This window comes from Eufriesea mexicana, unplaced genomic scaffold (assembly GCF_001483705.2).
Source record: "Eufriesea mexicana isolate 0111107269 unplaced genomic scaffold, ASM148370v2 scaffold8839, whole genome shotgun sequence".
NCBI lineage: Eukaryota > Metazoa > Arthropoda > Insecta > Hymenoptera > Apidae > Eufriesea > Eufriesea mexicana.
In genome coordinates this window covers 152,765-169,989 of record NW_016916568.1, presented here as the reverse complement: position 1 = coordinate 169,989, position 17,225 = coordinate 152,765, and the positions used below count along the sequence as shown (strand labels likewise).

At 33.1% G+C, this 17,225-nt stretch overlaps 5 protein-coding genes across 5 annotated transcripts in view; 2 read left to right on the top strand and 3 right to left on the bottom strand.

Moving 5' to 3' along the window:
* Swip-1 (EF-hand domain-containing protein D2 homolog Swip-1) overlaps positions 1 to 319 on the bottom strand; it is a 20,545-nt gene extending 20,226 nt beyond the window's left edge. Inside the window, exon 1 of the mRNA XM_017907748.1 lies at positions 9 to 319. Coding sequence (XP_017763237.1) covers positions 9 to 77 — 69 coding nt within the window. The 5' untranslated portion in view covers positions 78 to 319. The remainder of the gene's footprint in view (positions 1 to 8) is intronic.
* Positions 320 to 1,627: 1,308 nt separating this feature from the next.
* LOC108552967 (uncharacterized) lies at positions 1,628 to 3,387 on the top strand. Its single transcript, XM_017907684.1, has 3 exons — positions 1,628 to 2,267; positions 2,389 to 2,610; positions 2,705 to 3,387. The coding sequence occupies exons 1-3, from the start codon at positions 1,628 to 1,630 to the stop codon at positions 3,385 to 3,387; spliced, it is 1,545 nt and encodes a 514-aa protein (XP_017763173.1).
* Positions 3,388 to 4,073: 686 nt separating this feature from the next.
* On the top strand, positions 4,074 to 6,209 carry park (E3 ubiquitin-protein ligase parkin). The gene is made up of 8 exons (XM_017907710.1): positions 4,074 to 4,340; positions 4,467 to 4,668; positions 4,796 to 5,159; positions 5,235 to 5,436; positions 5,503 to 5,658; positions 5,740 to 5,862; positions 5,931 to 6,015; positions 6,100 to 6,209. The coding sequence occupies exons 1-8, from the start codon at positions 4,083 to 4,085 to the stop codon at positions 6,207 to 6,209; spliced, it is 1,500 nt and encodes a 499-aa protein (XP_017763199.1). The 5' UTR covers positions 4,074 to 4,082.
* Positions 6,210 to 7,139: 930 nt separating this feature from the next.
* byn (T-domain transcriptional activator brachyenteron) lies at positions 7,140 to 10,758 on the bottom strand. Its single transcript, XM_017907715.1, has 6 exons — positions 10,441 to 10,758; positions 9,030 to 9,125; positions 8,676 to 8,919; positions 8,384 to 8,537; positions 8,062 to 8,259; positions 7,140 to 7,963 (listed from the first exon to the last, which is right to left on the bottom strand). Exons 1-6 carry the CDS (start codon positions 10,746 to 10,748, stop codon positions 7,140 to 7,142), a joined length of 1,824 nt encoding a protein of 607 aa, XP_017763204.1. The 5' UTR covers positions 10,749 to 10,758.
* Positions 10,759 to 13,930: 3,172 nt separating this feature from the next.
* On the bottom strand, positions 13,931 to 14,971 carry LOC108552966 (uncharacterized). Its single transcript, XM_083287404.1, is given in 3 exon segments — positions 13,931 to 14,290; positions 14,682 to 14,879; positions 14,936 to 14,971. Coding segments are annotated over 3 exon segments (594 nt in total).
* Positions 14,972 to 17,225: the final 2,254 nt, after the last annotated feature.

Sequence of the window (17,225 nt, the reverse complement as noted above, 5' to 3'; positions counted from 1 at the left end):
TCTTTCCCTTCCTCGAGCTCGTCGTTGATCCTCTGCCTCCTGCTAAGCAGATTACTGAGCTCCGCGTCTGCCGGCATCGTGATCGTTTTCAACCGCCTTCACCCTTCGATTTCTTATTGTTAACCTCTACGATTTCAATTTCGCGACACGCGACCGTCGATCTGTATGATTCTCGATTGGAATAATTATATGAACGAGTTGATAAGGAAATGTTTCACAGAATACACGATACGACAGAAAAAAGTAGAGACATGGTTTGAAAATTGCAATGTTAGCTGTCAAATTTCAAGTCAATACAAAAACGAGAACACTCCGACCGGCGCGGTGAGCCAGCGTGCACTGACGGTGTACTGGATAGCTCGGGTAGTAGGTACCTTTGGAAACCAGTGCCGTAGCAACGCAATGTTACAAGGGGATACTGTCATCATATTATAAAATATATTATAAAATTTTAACATTTATGCATAATGATTTATACATAAATCGTGTTAAATTATTAGTATATATTAAACGTTTATTAATACATCTCTATATGTGTCGTTTATTTATTTTTTAAATAACACAAATATTAAACTACATTTTTTAAATTAACTAACAATTTTATTTTTATTAACAATATATTTATTAGATAATAAATCTAGGAAACTTTTTACTATATATTACTGTTATTTTGTATAGTATTTTTCAGTTCGTAAAGTTGACCGATATCAATTCGATTTATCGATAACCTATCGAGAAATCTTCATGACAATCTTAGAAATCGATAGTATGAATCATTTTGAAAATCCAAACTATCATCTATTCACATGTACATTTAATTATCGCTTGCCTTCTGTAGAAATATTTCATTACATGTATACAAACACATTTTCTTTTCACTTATCGGATTTCGTACACACTTGCGACATTCACGTATGAGGTATTCTATTTCAAACATATCCTCTTAAATCTATACAAAAACTGTTTCTTATAACCTATATATATTTACAGGTTGAATTTGAAAGATTGTACTGGTAACAATTTTCAGTTGTTCGCTGATATTCGCACCGAGAAGATTTATTATCAGCGAGCACTAAAAGTATTAATTTTCAACTATCGTTAAACAATTTGTACATTTTTTAAATTCCGTAAATCATTGTAATCAAGAATATTGAAGTAGAAGATCAGTGAATATATAAATCTTAAATTGTGGAAAATTGGCAAATATAGAAATTTTTGTGGAAATTATGGAATTTTCAAGTTCTAAACTACATATGTCAATCTGGGATAGTGGAAATTTAAAAGGAGCATTAAATCTGACTTACATAATTTACAGAATTTGTAAATCTTGATTGTGTAAAACAGTACATAACTTATAGAAAGTACAAAATACATCACCTTTTGAATCGTGAAAATCACTGAATTTACAAATTTTGAATTATCCAAAATCTCTAAACAGAGAAATCTTGAATAAACATTGTATACACAAATTTTGAATTTTGAATTTTCTTCATTCGACAGAATAACAAAACTTTCGGGTGATATTGCAAGTTATCGATGAGTTATTCAAACATAATCAATGATATATCCATGAATCATACATTAATCTCATTAGATGAGACATTATCGTAAACACGAGAGATACAGGATGTCTTCCTCATCGGAGAAATCGCAAACAAGATACATCGGGTCTGGTCACCACAAAAAGAGATTCAATTTTTGTAGCACGCCCGTGACAGGCAAAGGTACTATACTTAGCAGCATAAGTATATCTGCAGTTGATACTAATTCATCCTCGAGTGTAAAAAGACAACACAAAGAACAAATTATACCGAAGAATTATAAGAGGAAACAGATAAAAAAGAAATTACCGAAAAAGAAATTAAAACATAAAAAAAAATTAAAGCAGGCGACAGATAAGAGGCATGAAACAGAAAAAGGAAAAGGAAAGAAAAAAAAAAAAGAATGGATTGTGCAGGCAATCTCTGACACAGATTGGGGAACATGTGATGAAATTTCACGGCAGCCTTCTATGGAAAAGGCCACTTCCGGTTCTGAAAACGATATTTTATTTAAAGACTTAAGATCGCCAGAACGCATTCGAGAGGCACCTCAATTTATTGAAAATCGTTTAGAATCACCGATTTTTCGGCCTCGTGGATGGAAGGTCAAAAGTCCTGAGAAAATTATTTTTGAGAAAAGCGAAGAAATACTGCCAGTGAAAAATTTACCATTGTCTCATATAGGGTTCACTGATAGCGATGACGAACAAGATAGCATATGTCTAAGTAATTATCTTATTTCAAACATTATGTTCCATTTTATAATAAAGAAATTAGTTATTTAGGGGGAAGAAAGATTTTAATTCAGATATATGGATCATGATAATTAATGTTGTTTATGTTTTAGGAAGGGAAGATGTCATCAAAACGTATTTAGGTTTCAGAAAAGAGAAACGAAACAAAAATGATGTAAGAATTGATAAATGTAAACAATGGTTAGTCAATCTATCGATTCCAACAGACTCAAGTGATCTTCTTTGGGACAATTTTGTTAAAAATAATCATAAAAGTATAAGTAAGTATCTTGCATTGCCTAGTAATAAAGAGGAATCACCATTAAATAAACATTGTGAGTATTAAAATATTAATCTCTAAATTTGAATATTCCAAGTTCCCCATTACCTGCATATATATCTAAATTAATAATGTACTATATATTTTAGCTGAACATTTTGAGACACATAATCATGAAGAAATAGCTACAAAAGCTGAAAAAGTAAATAAATTGAAGTTCGATGGAAAATTCGATATCATGCGTAAATACTGGAATAAATCTTTGAAAAAATGGGTTCAAGTTTATGACATATATGATTTTCCTGGAGCTGAGGATACTGAACATGAAACAAAAAGAGGAAGAATGACCCTAAATCAATATCTTCAAAAATGCAGGGATGAGAAAAAAAATTCAATAGAACTAGGATCTAGTTCTTCTCCAACGCATCAGCGAAGTATTGAAGAAGAATTTAGAGATTTAAGTAGTCCGGATAAGGAGAAAAGAAAGACGAAAAGGTCCTTTGAAAATTACAAGTTTGGATCTAAGAAACCTAAAACAATAATGGAAAATGTATCGGAATCGGAATTACAGAGGATAAATAAAATTCGTCAATTTGCATCGCGATTAAATAAAATGGAAAAAACACCGATTGCTAACGAAATATCTCTACCCTCGACTTCGAAGAATAAATCTGATTATACAGTATCTTCGTTAAAAAGAGCACATAAAGAAGAAACAAATGATAGAGAAGATTCCAAAAAACAAAAATTGTTAAAGAAAAGTAAACCTACAATTAAATCGATAGAAACATTAACCAAAGTTCAATTTAAACGAAACTGGCGAATCATATAAATTATATTTATATAATATATTATAACTTTATTTATTTATTTATAAAATTATATACTTTTATTTATAAAAGATTCAATATTATCGAATATTAGATCTTTTATTTATAAAAGATTCAATATTATCAAATATTGAATATTTTTTAATTTGTCATATTCTCTCCAAATATTATTGTGAAGTCTATAATTTTTTGCTTGATTTTTTGCAAGTTATATACAATTACAAGGTCTAATTAATTATGAAATAATTAATAATAAAAAATAATTCCAATTCACTATTTTTATTATTTTTGTAATATTTCTTCAATATACAATTATTAAAACAGTTCCATAACAGTTTTACTTATTTCTAAGAAACTAAAATTAATTAAATTTTTTCTTTTCACGAAATAAAAGACAAAAATTAATTTCTGCAAAAGAGGTTAAAATGAATATGTATAACGCATCGGAAAATTTTTCATCGACTTTAATAAAGCTGAACAGTTAGTATATTTCCTAGAATTTCTTAGTTATCATTCATGTTGAAGGTGTCGCAGAGTCATTCTATGGCCGTTTAATTTTAGCTCGTGTTTATAAATGCAGCATTTAACTTATTTCGTAAAAAATACTTACTAGATTTAATGCTGTGTTCTCAGTAATACTTCTCATTCTTTTCCTTCCTTAAAGAATGTTAAAATAAACGAAGTTCGGAGTGACGGCATGAGTTCTTTCTTTGGTTTCATACGGAATTTGTTTTTCAAGATGTTGCAATTAGTTTGGTTTAGTAATCAAAAGATAAAAAATTCTTTGAATATATATGTGAAAACTAATACTGGAAATACATTTGCCGTTGATTTGGATCCGAAATGGGATATAAGAAACGTAAAAGAGATAGTGGCTTCTCAAATGGGAATATTACCTGAACACATAAAAATAATATTTGCAGGAAAGGAATTGCATAATTCAACGATAATAGAAGTAAGATAAAATAATTTGCACTAGTAAGTTAAAATAATTTGCATAGTGATAGTGACAATTCATATTTTTAAAGTTTAAAGTAATTATAAGTGGAATAACCTCACTTTATCAAAGTTTTTATTATAGGAATGTGATTTGGGTCAACAAAGTATATTACATGCTGTTCGAACTCCACCTCAAAAGTTTAATAAAAGTAAAGATACAAGTACTATCGATGAATCTATAGAAATATCTGAATTAAATGGTAGTGGTGGAAAGCCAATGAATGAAACTCTTATCGATTTACCTTTGGATGAATCAGATCCACAAGAGAATTCATCCATGGAAGGTAGAATAATTGTAGCCTTTTAAAGGGTATACACAAATGGTCACAATAAATATTAAGTAAACATAGCTACCAATATAAAATAGATACTTACAATTCTATATGAATTACATAGTATTTCCATTTATAGAGAAACAAGAAAATCGTGCACATTTCTTTGTGTACTGTTCAGCACCATGTAAAGCTGTAACAGTTGGAAAATTAAGAGTAAGATGTGCAACTTGCAATAGTGGGGCAGTTACAGTAGATAGAGATCCTCAATGTTGGCCAGATGTATTACAGCCAAGAAGAATAACAATTCATTGTGAGAATGATTCATGTCCGATATCTACATCTATTTCTAATGAAGATACTGAATCTCAAGTTTTATATGCACATTTTTATTTCAAATGTGGAAAGCATGCTAGTTTAGGGGAAAAGGATGAAGCAGTTCCATTATATCTTATAAAACCAAACTTGGGAAAAATACCTTGCCTTGCTTGTACAGATGTTAGGTGATTAATTTTTAGAATGCTATCTGGTAAGAAAATATAATAATACTCATAATTTTACTTATAATTTTTTTGTAGAGGCATGGTGTTGGTTTTCCCATGTGAAGCTGGTCATGTGACTTGTCTTGATTGCTTTAAAGACTATTGTTCAGTTCGTTTAAGAGAACGTCAGTTTCAGTTTGATGAAACTAGAGGATATTATACTCTTCCATGTCCAGCAGGATGTGCAAATTCTTTTATTCCAGAAATACATCATTTTCATCTTCTTTCTCCAGCACAGGTATTTTATAAGAAATATATAAATTTCAAGAAAATGTCAAATATTAATGATACATATATGAAATAGTACGAGCAATATCAAAGATTTAGTACAGAAGAATATGTTTTACGTGCTGGTGGTATTTTATGCCCAAGACCAGATTGTGGTATGGGTATTATACCAGAATCTCCAGATAATGGTACTGATGAATGTAGAAAAATCCAATGTTTTGGTGGTTGTGGGGTAATTATATACAAATAAAACACGCGGTAGAACAAAAAACTTTAATTAATTAAAATATTAATAATATATTTGTATGTTTAGTATGTTTTTTGTAGACGATGTTTACAAGGCTATCATTTAGGAGACTGTGAGTTGCAACCATCTGAATCTTCTAATACAATCTATAAATCTGGTTATTCAGTTGATCCACAGAAAGCTAATGATGTATGTAATACTGTTTACACTATATTTATTTATTAATTAGAAAAGTCATTTAATGATTTTTTATTCAGGCAAAATGGGATGAAGCCAGTAATAAAACTATAAAAATTTTAACAAAACCATGTCCAAAATGTAGAACTCCAACTGAAAGAGATGGTATCTTAAAATGCTTAATAAATTTTCTATTTTTAATTTTCTATTTTTTCTTTTTAAATTCACAGGGATTTTATTATTTTTTAGGAGGTTGCATGCACATGGTTTGTACTAGAGCAGGATGTGATTATCATTGGTGTTGGGTATGTCAATCACAATGGACAAGAGATTGTATGGGTAATCATTGGTTTGGATAATTTATAAATAACTATTTATATCCTTAAAATACTATATTTTTATAAAAATATAAATAAAAAATGAAAATTAGGTATGTAGTTATTATTACTATTGTGAATTAAATATTAATTCATTCAAAATAGCATATGAAAATAGATATTATAGGATTCTGAATAAGTTTTCAAGTGAGAAATACGATTTTATGCTTTTTCATTGTGCTATATTGTAATTATATAAATTATGAATTATTAAAATTTTATTCTATTCTATAAAAATTTCGCAATGCATAATTCTGTTAAATTAATCATTGTATATATAAGCGTTTTAAATTTAAGTTTGTATATAAATTTTAACGAGTTATGAACGAAATGTGAAAGTGCCTTTGATGCCTTCTATTTAAACAATGTATATACCTGAGCATTTTGTCTGTGAATAAATTATCATTTATTGGATACGAACAACTTTATAGTATGTTTTTAAAACTTTGAGGAAGATATGTTGGAACAGTATATGCTCGTTTATTATATTTTATTATAATGATTGTATTATGTCTAATACATTTTATTTAAAAATATTAAGTCACAATTTTAGGACGGATTCATTTTTTCAGAAATTGACATTAAGTTCATATTTAATAATTATAAGGTATGTAACTAACTAATTTGATAATTTGTGAAATTATTAAATAATTTTTGTTATTTCGATACTCTTTTTACTATTTGGATTTTTCAAATATTTATTTCAATGTGTTTTCTAATATTTCTATATACCTATTAATTATTTCAATACCTATGTATATATATTATTTGTATTGCATCCAAAAGGATACTTTTGAAGGAATTTAATATGACTTTGTCCACTCTTAGTCACCTAATAATTAAAACAAATGTAGAAATAATCAAGTAGCAACACCATACCTTAAATAAAACCACTTGTATCACATACGGAAATCAAATTGCTGTAGTCTGTGGTGCCGGTGGTGGTGTCAACGGTGTCCAAGCGGTAGTTGGGTGATCGTTATTTGTAATATCCGAGTCCTGTCGATGGTGTCTGTCAATCACTGTTGTCAGATATCTTCTATTTTCATCTGACTGTACATCATTTAATGCATCCGTATTTTGTTCAGAATAGCTAACCGGTATATGATGTTCTTTCGAAGGGGTATCGTATTCGACACTAACAGGAGACACTGTTCCAGTTTGTTGAATAGGTTGTAAGTGCAACATTTGGGAATGATGATGCTGCGAATGACGATCAGGCGTCGTTGACTGAACAGGAGAAGCATGGTACTCGTGGACATACTCTTCAACAGGGGGAACGGTATCTGTCCCATTTGGATGTAAAGAATGATGTAACCCTGTATGAGGAACTGACGTATAAGATGACATCTGATGATGTAAATGTAAATTTAAATTTAAATAAGATTGTTGTTGTTGTTGTTGTTGTTCTGATAAAGTTGTAGGATGAATCCAAGCTGAAGTGTCGGTACAGTGACTGTGTTCTTGAGGGACAGAAGATAGGTTTGATGGTACATATAAAGTACAGCCTGTAGCAGTGGTTGGAGATGCAGTTCCAACAACACCTCTACTAAACACTGTGTGTGAAGATGAAGTTGGTGACGGCGAAGGAGACGTAGGCCATTCTTGCGTAGGTGGCAAACAAGCTGGATTCAAGTTTTGCAGCGATTCTGGACTGCGTGGCGACCATCCTGGTGCTGCTACGTATGCTGTGGAATGCAAGAGTTGTACTGAACTGTAAGGATCCGCACATTGTTCTGTAATGATCCGAAAATTTATTTATTTCGGATTATATATATCTGATATAAATAAAAATAAAAAAATTATAAAATTAGTGATAAATATAAGAATTTACCATCTTGAATGTATTTATGTCTCAGAGTGTAAGGTGTCGATCTGCAGGTATTCCTGTGGCCAGCTGTAGAACCGGTACAAGAATTAGAGAGATGATTATTGACCGTCACTGTCGCTTGATTCTGAGCGGCCGCAATGGCCGTAGCTGTATTATATTCATATCCCATGGTAGGTTGTGGCAAAAACCATGCGCCAGTATCTATAATTAATAAGTTCATATTTTTGAATATCTTTTTTATTATTGAGATAATCAACGAATAAAATATATATTCGATAAACAAAAAATTTAAATAATATTGATAGTTTGTAATGAGTTAACTTACATTGCGGATAGGTTTGCGGATCAGCAGGTCTTTCTTTAGCATCGAGGAACGCCTTCGCAAAAGGATTGTATTTAATCTTCAAATTTGTGACTTCTTCGTTTTGGTAAGCAGTCACCGCTATGAATTGTGTCTCAGGATAACGGTAAGTGAGCACCTGAATATCATTTACATATTGACGGATTTAAAAGTGATATAAATTATAATTTTAGTTTTTGTTTATATTACATTTATAAGTTGCATTGTAAAAAATTATGAACTAAAGAAATTATAATATATTGTGATTAACCCAAACCGTTCTTTCTTCCACCGCATCTACACGAACCAGATGAACTCGAGGTTCATATTTATGCAGCGAGTTTAGCATAATTTGTCCGTTTCCATTGGATTTGTTTGTCAGCTTCACTTTAGCAAATGACACCGCCTCTTTCATCCAATGGGATCCAAAGTTTGGACTCTCTGGATGGAGGTAAATCGGATTCGGTGGAGCAACTTCTGCTTTCCCGCCTGGGACCCATTCTCCGTTAACATATTTCCATCTACCAATAAAATTCGTAAATCTTGAAACACGGTTTATAGTGTAACGCAAACCAGTCCTTAAGTTTATCAAAATAATATGTGCTTTTCTTGAAGTTATATATTTTGTTACCTGTGTGGGTCCACCTGGACGAATTCAAGAAGAAGAGTGTACATAGCTTTCGGCTCTAATCCTCTTGCAACCACTTTAACAACAGGAAACATCCGTCTGAAAGTAAAATCGAAAAGGACATGAGTCCACATAGTTTCGCGTAGAAATTTTATTGGCGTGTTCCTTTTATCTTTATCTAAATTTAATTTTTGATGGTACTAGCTACCACAAGACGTTTTGTAAAGTGATAACGAAGCCCGCGTCTCGAAAGGAGCAAAATTTTATAAACACTAATGAAAGTAACACTCAAGGCGGCGGACAGCAGAAGAATCGAGCCGCCGGCAATAAAATTTTACGATGCCCACAATTCTGCGTAAAACATTCTTCCATTTCTGTTGGTGTATCTACGAACACTGTGCCCCTGAAAGAAAAACGCGGTCGACAAACTGTAATCGTTCTTAATAATATACGAATCGTAAAAGTAGTGAGTCGGTATTCACCATGACAAATATCTTTTGATCTGCCGGTCGAAGACATTTGAATGTATTTTCATAGATCGAATTGTTCACCTCGTCTCTCATTTTCTTGAATTTAATTACTCATCTTCAATGTGAAGTTAGAGTTATATATTATACAATTAACTTCTATCAAATTGATCGACTAGAAGAACATCAATCTTTTTATAATATGCACTCTATTTTTTCCTATTCTTTGAGGATATAGAAGGATTTTTAGAGAAATGTATATGATTTCAAGAGTCGCGCTCTATCTAATGATAGAAGCCTTTAAAAAATTAAAATAAATTAAATAAGTGAAAAAAGATATTTATTATTGATAATATTTTTCTCGTTAATTTGAATTAATGAGAAAGAAACTTCAGATAGTTAATTGTATCACAAAGAAAGAATACTATCTTGTTTTTGAAACAAGGTTGAATATTTATTCGTATGAATCATCTAAATCCTCGTAACTTTTTGCAATGATCTTTTTTCCATTCTACAAGTGGTATTTTTTTTCTCCTTTTACCGTGGTGTATATGAACTATTATTTTTACCTTCTGCCTTGTTCGCACCGAAGCTCTAATTAATACATTTTTACGCGCGACGGAGAGCCATCTTTGCTTCGGACCTTTCAACCAGCGAATCCTTCGAGCTTCTTAAATGTGAAACCTGTGATATACTATTTTAAATGTGTAAATGACTCATGCGTGTCGGTAAATCGTTTATACTTAATCCACCAATGTTTTTTTCCAGTTGACAGTTACTACTTCTTTCCATAAAACGAAATAATTTTTCTTAAATTATTAGGTGCAACAACGACCACTACTTATAAAAGAAAATAAGCATTCGCATTAATGTCACTACTTTCTTCGCATAATTTCATGTATATTATAATAGGAATATTCGCAGGCGTTATGCAGGGCAACACTCACCTTCCATTCTTCGTGACAATCATTTCATTGGTCAAGCATTGGAACTTGGTCCACAAATCTCTGTCTTCAAGAGTCAAGGAAAGGGGTAATCTCTGATTTCCGCTAACAGTCATAGCACCAAGATTTTGCCCCGACACCACCGTCCTTTCGTTACTTCTTTCTTCGTGATCTTCCTCTGGAGTCGTTCGATTTTGTCCTCCAGTACTGTTTCGTTCTCTTCCACGATCTTCGTGGACTTCCCTCTCGCGTTCTCGTTCACAACAGGATGACCGTGTTGGTGAACCTGGTGTAGCCGGTGCTGGCTGCATTTTCCCTTTTCTTCGACCCTTAACTTATTCTTCGACCTCTCTGACCCGAGTTGCGACTCAGAGGAGGTTCCCAGAGACACTTTCCTCAAGCTTTATTTCTTCTTTATTCCTTCACAATTCAATTTTCACCAGAAGAAACCAACGATCTCTGTTATTCTTCAATTATTCGATATAAATCCCTCATCGAACATTACCTCTGGGTCTTCAAGAAAAGACAAGGTGAGAGACAGAAACCGAAGAGGGTCGAAGGAAACGGGGAGCAGGAAGTTCTCTTTCTACCAACTTGTTCAATCCAGTTCGATTTCCCGATCGAATTAACAATTCCCAAGGATGAGAAAAAAGTTGAAGGCGGAAGAAGAGACAAAGTGTCGAAGAAGGACACGAAGAAGGACGGGAAACCTATTCCTTAGCGAGACTATTCGGTCCCGCGGCCGCGTGGTCGTGCTCGTAACACTTGGGCGCGATATTTCACACTAGTCGGCGAAGACGAGCTGAAGACTGACTGCTGACATATCGTCGTCTCTGTTCCACGTTTTTCTTTTCTCTGTTTCCACGATGGTAACCGTCCAATCGATGTCTGTGCACAGTTCTCCTGTTCCTTGGGTGCTAATTAAACTCTAAATTAGGAAAGCTCTGGGGGCAGCATGGCGGCCCTCGAGGCCTCAGAGGCAAAATCGTCGATTGGTCATGAGGATCCATGGTTTGCCAGAGCGATTTCACTGGCGGTTAGATTCTTTTCAAAGATAGAGGACATTGGTCGCCGCCTTTCCTACGTTTCTTCGGCCAATCCATGCACGGGACCATTTTACGATTCCACGACGGTTGGTCGATCCTCTTGAAAGCACGAGGCTTGCCAGTCCGCCCACGCGACAGTCGTAGGCAGTCGTCTTCGCTGGTACGCGCGTTCCGATCACCTCGAGCTTGCGATCCTCGATCGATCTCTCTTTCTTCATCGTGGACTCACGATTTGTTTGCTCGTTCGTGCGTTCGCTGGTTCACGTTTGACGAGTAGTCGGTGATTTTTTCCTTTATGATCGAAGTGTAGCGAATACAAGGTCTACCAATTGTATACATCGATTAAAAATCATCCTGATGGAAGAGACTATAAAACGATAATGGGACCAGCAGGGTGGAACAGCGGAATATTGTGGTAAATCTTCGTTTTCTGAGCTCCTACGGAAGTGTTATTTGATACTGTGTGATTTAGAGACTTCGAATATACTTCATGGAGAAAAAATGAAGAAATCAACTGCAGAATGGTAATTCTTTCTTCCCATATATATTAATTGAAAGACTATTTGATCTAGTGAGTTTATCCTTCATTGAGACATCAATCTTGTCTTCAGATATCAGCTTCTCTTCTAAGATGAACTGCTCTTTGAAACGTTTAAACCGGTCCAGTTCCTATTCTGCAAAAAGGAAATACTAATTTATTTTTTGATATTCTTGTAAATGAAATATTATTTAAGGGAAGATTAGATATCAGCGTGTATACCTAGAAGTATGATTATCTTTCCCAAGACTATTTCAAGACTATTCCAAGACTATTCGTTTCTGAAAAACGTCAGAAGATTGTAGCTGCAAGCGAAACAGTTAACCATTTCGATGGACAGACAGTCTGACTGACCATTTCGAGTCAAATGACAAAAATCAACAGCAAGTTACGTCCAACTGGCCGATGTATCGCGAGTAGATATTTGAGCAGGACCGTTTCTTGTTTGCTATCGTGCGCGGTTTTGGCTGGTAAAGTAACCATTCAGCCCTGACTGATATTTGTCCTAGTAATTTTGTGGAGGGAAAAGTCGCGATATCGGTGCTGCGAAGCCAAGAAGACGTAACGGAGAGTTATCTCAGTTAAACGAACACCATGTACCATCGTCGTCCTTAATTTGTTCAACAGTTGTCTGTGCGCCTCTGTTATTAGCAAAATCGATACCACGTGATGGTGACTTTCAAACGAAGTCAAGGAAGAAATATTCCACTTGCAATTTTGTCATTTGTGAGTCTTAAAACCCCTAAAATTATAAAAAATCTTGATATCATACAATTTATAATCATCATGTCAAATCAAAATAAAAATCTTTCTATCTTACCGTTTTTAATTCTCAGGATCTCAAAAATGATCTCCAAAAATAAAGTATCCGAACTGTGTAAAATCTTTGAATAGTTTTCAGTACTTCCTGGAACATCCTGCGTGATGCTATTGGATATTACTAATTCCTATTTATAATTCTTTTATGGATTTATTAGTCTGCTTAATTAAACAACGGGATAGTCATCGATATTGCATCCGACAGTTGCAATTCTGCGTCTTGGATGCATCAACGGTGGCAATAAAAAGAAAATACCTTTACCTCGAAAATCCTACGCGTTGTTCACTGGTTGTACGACTCGTTTATGATACGGATATCCCGTCCGTCACTACCTGCCGGTTAGGTAGCTCACCTGACGGATTGGGAGGTCCACGATGTTCGTGTATCGCGTTTGAAGAATGCCGCCTTCTGCTGGCTCATCTATAATAAACATCCACGATTACGATCACCCTGATAAACCATCACCGACGGATAGGTCTTTGTTCCTCTATTTACAAATTGCATTCTACCGGTGGATTCTTACACAAAAACGGAAGCGATTAATTCCTTTTACCGATCTCCGACAGGCTCAAACACTTTCTTTTCTGTTCTTTCCTTCATGAATGAAATTTCTGGATACATAGTGGAATTCGTTTTGGCGGATTCTCTTCTTTCTTCTTTTACAATGAGCTATCTTACACCGAGGTATACTTCTTATCGAGTATAAACGTTAATCAATTCTATACTTCTAGCTTTAATACTATTGTGGAATTATACTCTAGATTTAATTTATGAATCGTATATTTTCTTCAACTTAAGTGGAATGTACAAGAGAACGTGGCATGCTTATTATCTTTAATATCTTCTAATTATTAATCTATTAAAAGTTACTTAAGAGCGGTAGAACGTATTGAAAGGAACAATTGTATAATTATTTAATGAGTTATATGAAGCAGAGTAAATAGATGATCACGAACTAAACAGAATTCTTTTAGCGACTTGTATAATATCTTCCTGCATCCATAAATTTTGTTCATTTTTCAAGAAATATTCTTACTGATGAAGCTTAGCGTTAGATTATAAAATATTAGGTATATTAGCGTGATCTTATCAAACGTTTCCATCTTTCTTCTCAGAAGAGAAGCTCAAATGTTTCGGGGAACCGTTCTCCATCTTTAAAGTCTTACGAGCTTTGTTATCAAAGTCATCATCCCCTGAACTACTGCGGCTGTTCCGATTTCCATTGCTAGATGTACCGATTATTACGTAGCTTCCATCATCTTTTTCGCTCACAAAAGATTCGTAATTCTCTCGTTGATGAAGAATTTCCGACGGATGGGTCATCGTATTGCTTTGACAGAACCATTCTTTATCTCTTGCGTGATGGGAGCAGTCCAAAAATGTCGTACAATTCTACAGATTTTTATGTAAATTGGTTTTATATATATACATGTTAGATATTTAATTTTTCTGTGTAACTTGCATCAAATTAACACTAGAACTACCGACCTATAATTTACATATTACGTACATAGACAGTAATGATTAAAATAGTGTAATGACAATAAACAAGCGTATACAATTGTTTGTATTTAAATAAAAATTAATATCAACTTTTCCATGCAGCTGCATATTTTGAGTAATTACAAAAACAGAAATCTGAAAGAAAATATTCTGGTCCCTTTGGTAGTTTTAATGTTAGTGATGTTTTGTATAAATACTAAGTATTCGATATTTGTATACATAATATGTATCAAATTTTCAATAAAAAAAATGACAAAATTTTATATTAAAAAAGATTTGTATCGGACACGATTGATCTTGTTCGTTTTAATTTTTAGCTCATCGAATTATTCCTTACCACAACGTTGTCCGAAATTCTGGATACTCCGCATCTAGATTGAGTGGCGAACCAGCAACATTCTTCTGGCATAATTCGTGACAAAATCTCTCCACTTTCCGTGATTCTGTGAATGGCAGCTGAGGTTCCAAGGATTCCACAGGATCTTGATGAGAAGGGGAAGATGACAGGAGTGGAGAGGTAAGTCTTCGGAAGTAGCTGAAGAAAATAAGACAAACTTCATAATATTTGACCATTTTTCATTTTACTTTTACTTCTTTACTGTCGTATAGACATCCGTTTATTTTCATTACACTGCTTACGATCGATCTTTGTTTAAACATTTCCTCGTTTCCTCTTTTAATCTCATTAAAGGACTTTGCTCCTTAAGCTGGTAACGTGTTCGAATTAAAAATGAATTTAAGCTCAATAATACCGGTATTATTGTGGTTTCGTGTACATAATGTACGAATAAAAGTATGTTCGTCATCATTAAGTTTCATTCTGTCTGCATTAACTCTATCAGTTTTACTTTTCATTAGATTTTCTCTGTTATTCTATCTCGATGAAAGAGTCAATAACATGTATACAAATTGTATCAATTTAAAATCGTGAATATCGATGAGACACTTAGTTCTCATCGATTCGATAATGTAATAAACCTGATCGAGCTTACGTTTGCTCTTACAAAGTTCAGAAACTGATAGAGTTAAAACTTCGCGAAATATATTTTCTTTTTTTTTTTTTGCGTTGGAATTTGATACTTAATAACACGAGCCTTTGTAAGGACTTTTCTCACCAACTTGGCACTTATAGGATTTAAGAGATGTACAGTGGTTCATAATGGTTTCTCGTTTCTATACATTTCGATCCCTTAACACGTTCCTTAGCGGTTAGAATGAATAGGTTGCTAATAATTAGACAGAAAGTCGTTTACGAGTTATAATACGGGTTAAGTTTTGTTAGTCGCAATCGTTTTGACATTGTTCTCTAACTTCTTTTTTTCCGTTTCTCTTTTCCTTCAATAGTTGACCTTTTTTTCTTCTTATCCTTTTTTTTACCATTACTACCTCTACACTTAATATCGTTGCCAATAATGAAACGCGGATTATGATTTATTCGTCCTTAATCGTAAGACGTAAGTCGTAATTCTATATTACAGTCTGCATTGCCAACAAGACAGATCAGTAAAGTAACAAAATTATAAAAATTTTCAATTAATCAACGCATCGCTAAAATTTCGTCATAGGATTCACGTTGTGGAGACGACGAGATTGGCGTGATAGAATTCAAGAAACTTCTTTGGTTGTCTTAACTTTTGTTCCATTATGAGATTCTGGTAATTTTTTCGAAATATTAGGTCCATCTTTTTTCACTGTTAAGATATGAAATTAACTGTAAATATATAATACATATGTTATATATCACTGCATCTTTTCAATATTTATATTAATGAGTATAAATATTTTACATTAACATTCTTTGTATTAATAAAATTTCTGAAGGTATTCAAATGTGAAATTAATTATGAAACGTAATAAAAGAATTTCTCTTTACTCTCGCTACATATTCTTATTACTTTTATTAAAGAATAAAGAGGAAGATTTCGAAAGACTGGACCTCGTTGAAATGGTTTACGCTCTTACTAATATTCCAAAAGTTAAAACAACAGATGATCGATTGTTGTAGACAAATAATTACGTGTATCGTTAAAATTTCTTACAGAATTTTTCCCATTTTTATCACAACTCGTCTTTCCTGACGTCGCGACGATATTCAGCGTTACCCCGCTGTGTTTCACTACAAACTACGATCATTTAATTTTAAAACAAATCACAGCATTTACGTCATTTCATGCTTCTTGGATATTCTTATACATCCAAGAACAAAAAAGTCGAATTTTACCATCGTTAAGTGCTTCAATAACGCTCAATCAATATTCATTATAAACTTCAACCTGATGTTCTATTGAACAATGATCGCACAATGTTCAATTTGTTTGCTCGATGGAATACTAGTTCTTCGTAATGAAAAACATAGTATTCCTCGTGAATTACATTTATTTACTTTCACGTAGATTTTCGTTTAACACGCTCCATGTTATAGTAATTAAGAAACTTAATATGAAATAATTGTAAAAAAGAAGAAGAAATTGGAAGAAGGTATTCAACAGTTTTTGCTTTTAGCTACCATATTCTAAGATTTTTCTTATTTGGAATGTAGAAGTATGATTTTGATCCCATTAAAAGATTAATTAGAAGATAATTAATTTTATGAAAGAGTAAAATGTAATTCAACATAAATCAATGCATTTTCGAAATATATTTTTAACGATATCAAGAACTGTTCGCGTTAAATAACACTGAACATGTTAAAGAACATTTCATGTTTCAACATGAATTCTTGCCTCTTACTCGAAGCAATCGAGCGAATGGAATGAGGGAAAGATTTCATACGCGATAAAATACGTGGGACGTAAGCGCGACGGTGAACGCGAAATAAAAGCTTCTCTTTTAATTTGGTCCCATTATAGGTACAGGGTAGCTGGCACGAATTATGTCAAGT